The 4,294-nt window shown below is 42.8% G+C and overlaps 1 protein-coding gene across 1 annotated transcript; it reads right to left on the reverse strand.

Moving 5' to 3' along the window:
• Positions 1–643: 643 nt before the first annotated feature.
• Positions 644–1,093, reverse strand: LOC111554321 (NADH dehydrogenase [ubiquinone] 1 beta subcomplex subunit 3-like). The gene has a single exon (XM_023229772.2). It carries the CDS (start codon positions 1,050–1,052, stop codon positions 771–773), a length of 282 nt encoding a protein of 93 aa, XP_023085540.1. The 5' UTR covers positions 1,053–1,093; the 3' UTR covers positions 644–770.
• Between the last annotated feature and the right edge of the window lie 3,201 nt (positions 1,094–4,294).

The following is a 4,294-nucleotide window of genomic DNA, read 5'->3' on the forward strand; positions in this document are numbered from 1 at the left end:
AAGCGCGGTAGCTCAAGCCTGTAATCCCAGCACTTTGGGAGGCCGAGACGGGCGGATCACGAGGTCAGGAGATCGAGACCATCCTGGCTAACACGGTGAAACCCCGTCTCTACTAAAAAAATACAAAAAACTAGCCGGGCAAGGTGGCGGGCGCCTGTAGTCCCAGCTACTCGGGAGGCTGAGGCAGCAGAACGGCGTAAACCCGGGAGGCAGAGCTTGCAGTGAGCTGAGATCCGGCCACTGCACTCCAGCCCGGGCAACAGAGCGAGACTCCATCTCAAAAAATAAAAAATGAAAAATTTTAATTTTAATTTTAATTTTTAAAAAATCTAGCAATTTTTTCTCTTTCCACTTTACTTCATATTTTGTTTTCTGTTCAATCCAAGTTCTTTCCTCCTATGAAATCCAAGTAAAACTATATTGAATATTGTTTGATAGCAAAGGAGCCTTAACATGTGATGATGTTGCACCCACAGGGTGAGAGAAATGTAGATGAATATGAAATACTGTTGAACCCCCGGGTGCATTTATTCCATTGATTTCATGTCTATTAAGCCATTGGCTTCAAATTATGCCTTACATGGGTATGTAGATTTGCCATAAAATTCATAAAATTATGCACCAAAAATGAGTGGGGTTTTTTTGCATATATTTTACTTTATTAAATCTTACTAATATTCTTTAAGGGATAAGCCAGACAAGTAGGCTACAGTGAAGAAATCTTACTTTGGAGAGCTAAGAAACCACTATGATACTTCCAGGTATTATCTTCAGTGATGCTTATCTTTATTCAGGGACTCCAGATAATATTCAGCTCCTACAGCTCCCACAAATACAGCAAATCCCCATTTGAATCCTTGTAATAATGCACCAATAAAGGAACCATTGTTTGCAAAGCCACTCACATATCTCCAAGCTTCATCATGGCCCCATGGATCCCTTAGCCCTCGTGCAGCCAACTTCTTCTTGACAGTTTCTAATGGTGTCCCCTCTATCTTCCATTGTTTACAATCTGGAAGTTCCATTTTACTGTGTCCATGTTCATGAGCCATGTCTGACGGCAATCTGACCTCTCAGGACACTCAGCTCTGCAATCGGAGCCAACCCAGGTGTGTTTTCTTATACGTAAGTTTACATCGATAAAGTTTATTTAAAAGGTTTTTAAAATGATGCCCCACTGGAGTCTTTATAGAGGATCAGGAAAGAAGTGAAGATGAGAGGGCACAGCTTACCCTCCCCCATCTCCATTGAATTAACCTGGACAGCTAGACACTAATTTCTTTTACCTAAAGACCTTCAACATAGGGTCTCATAGCTTTAAGGGGCAGGGAAGAACACAGCTGTCATGAGAGTAGATGTCAATTGACCTGAATATAAACATAAATCGTGTACAGCTGAAGGTGGTGAGGAGGCGGAACAAGCTGACAAAATCATTCCAGTGACGTAAAGGTAAACTAACAACACTTGAGACAAACAATACTTCTAGATGACACCCCCATTTCTGCTTTCCAGAGTAGCTTTAACCCAGTCCTTCCTGGACACAAGGAGATGGTCTCCAGATGGGGTGCGGTGCCTCTGGGTCTGTGAATGGAACCTCATGGGGGCTGGGACAACCCACAGTTGACTCAGCTTCCACGGAGGCGTCCCCTAGCTCTGCTCCAGCTACAAGCAGGCCCAAGCCAGGGAGCAACTGGCTGGGGTCCTTCCAGCACAAAACCTTTTCAGTTTTCCTAACAATTTCCCGCCTCACGTCTGCAATGTTTTGGCAGCTGCAAGGCCTCTTTTTCTCCTCCCTTTCAACTTGCCTGGTTCTTTGAGCCACAGGGGAGACCCAAAACCCTGCAGAACATCCCGGAATGCAAAGCATGTGCAATGAGTCACAGCTGCAGAGGTGCCAGCAAGAGCTGTTCCAGGCTTAAGTAAGACAGGGAAGCGGGGAGAGAGGTCAGGGGTCTCAGCTGCACACTTTATGTCAAAGGCTGGACCCAGGAAAGAGGACCGGTAGCACTGGCTGGAATGAGGAAAGAAAACGATGAGAAATAGCTGCACGGGGACCACTCCTCTGAAGCTTCCCCACCTGCTTTGCATGGGGCTGTCAGCCCTACTAGCCATTCTCTAAATTCTAAAAATTCTCCCAGGAATAAGAACTTTCTGGATGATAGGGGATTGCAAGTTGGCATTCGGAAAATGATCCCTGACAGTCTTCTAACCAACAATCATAAAGGGCTGAGCCCACTGAGCTTTGCAACGCACTATTTTAAGATGTACTTTTAAAATGCAGTGGGCGTTCTCTCCTTTTGCACCCACAGAGGGGCATTCACTGGCTCTTTCTGGCCTAAAAAACACCCCTCCCTTTTAAGTACTGGAGAGAGCCTTTGGGTGTCAAAACATTACTTCCTTTTCATTTTCGTATTAACAATTGTGCATGGAGAATATATTCATAATATTCATCCCAAATATTCAAAAAACTGTAAAATAAGAAGTGTCTAACTTCTGTTTTCCCCTGCCACCTAGTTCTTCCTAGAAGCAAGTTTCTTGTGTTTTTTTCCAGAAATATTCTTTGCATGTATAAACATGTCTGGTATATGTAATTGTTTTTGTACAAATGGCATACAATACACAATATTCTCCTCTTTGTTTGAAAACTGCTTCATGTCAGTACAAACAGAACTGCCTTATTTGTTCATTTTCATTAGATATTTAAACAGTACCCTGTTTATATACATGTTGGTTATTTTCCATCTTTCCCTATTACAAACTGTGCTTCAGTGACAATCTTTTAAAATATATCATGTGTGGGTAAAATTTCTAGAGGTGAGATTTCTATGTCAAATTTGGATATTTTGATAGATATTTTGTCGAATTGCCCTTCATAGAGATTGTACCAATTTATACGCATAGGTATGGGAGTACCTGTTTCCCGTCCGGTGTGTGGCTCACGCCTGTAATCCCAGCACTTTGGGAGGCTGAGGCAGGCGGATCGCCTGAGGTCAGGTTCGAGACCAACCTGACCAACATGGCAAAGAAACCTTATCTCTACTAATACAAAAAAAAAAAAAAATTATCCAGGTGAGGTGACATATACCTGTAGTGCCAGCTACTCTGGGGCTGAGGCAGGAGAATCACTTGAACCTGGGAGGTGGAGGTTGCAGTGAACCGAGATCGCACCACTGCACTCCAACCTGGGTGACAGAGTGAGACTGTGTCTCAAACAAAAGGAGAGGGCCTGTTTCCCCATCCCTTAGCACAGAATATTCCAACTTTTTTACCTATCGCAACTGATAGGTTAAAAAGTGATACCTTATCCTAATTTTAATTTGGTTTCATCTTTATCAAATGTCGAACATCTTTGCCTGTGTTTGAGAGCCACTTGCATGTTCTGTTCTGTGAACCATGTTCTCTGCCTGTTTTCTATCACATTGCTGTTTGACTTGTTGAACTCTACATATCAGGGAAAATCGTGTTTTGTCAATGTACATATAGGAGGAGTTTTTCTCCGATTTGTTTCTTCTTCCCTCTATACTTACAGTGTTTGTTTTATACAGAAGTCTTTCCAGTTTTATGTTTTTGGATTTACCTTTTCATTCTTGGCCTCTAGAAAGTTTATCATTTAGATAATATTTCCCTTGAAATTATGAAAAATTTTCACGATATATTCTACTCAAAGATTTATTATTTTGTGCTGGGTATTTATATCTGCGATCCAGCCAGAATTTATTGTAGTGATGAGATAGGTAGGCCTCCACTGACATCTTTTTCCAGCTGGCTCTCTGGTAGATGCAACACCATTTATTGGGCCAGGAATTCAGGCACAGGTGAGCAGGATCCTCTGTTTTAGGGTCTTTTACAAAACTGCGATGACAGTGTCAGCCAAGCCTGGGGTTTCACTGAAGACTCAACTGGAGAAGGACTTGCCTTCAAGTTCACATGGTTGTTGGCAGGATTCAGTTCATTGTTGCTTGTCAGGTGGAGGAACTCAGCTCCTTCCTAGCCTTCTCTCAGGGGGTATCCTAAGTTTCTTGCCACATGGGCCTCTCCACATTGGCAGCTTCATCAAAGCCAGCAGGGGCAAAATCAATTGAGTCTTCTGGCAAGATGGAGGTTACGGTCTTACCTAAAGCAATCACAGAAGTGACATTCCATCTCCTATACCATATTCTATTGGTAGAAGCAAGTCACAGGTTCCATTCCCACTCAAGGGGAGGAGATTATACAAGGTGAGAATGCTAGGTGGTGGGTATATCAGTCTATTCTCACACTGCTATAAAGAACTTCCCTGAGACTGGGTAATTTA

Source organism: Piliocolobus tephrosceles, chromosome 6 (assembly GCF_002776525.5).
Source record: "Piliocolobus tephrosceles isolate RC106 chromosome 6, ASM277652v3, whole genome shotgun sequence".
NCBI lineage: Eukaryota > Metazoa > Chordata > Mammalia > Primates > Cercopithecidae > Piliocolobus > Piliocolobus tephrosceles.

Excerpts from the sequence above, each read along its gene's own strand:
- LOC111554321 (XM_023229772.2), bottom strand. The coding sequence starts at position 1,052 with ATGGCTCATGAACATGGACACAGTAAAATGGAACTTCCAGATTGTAAA.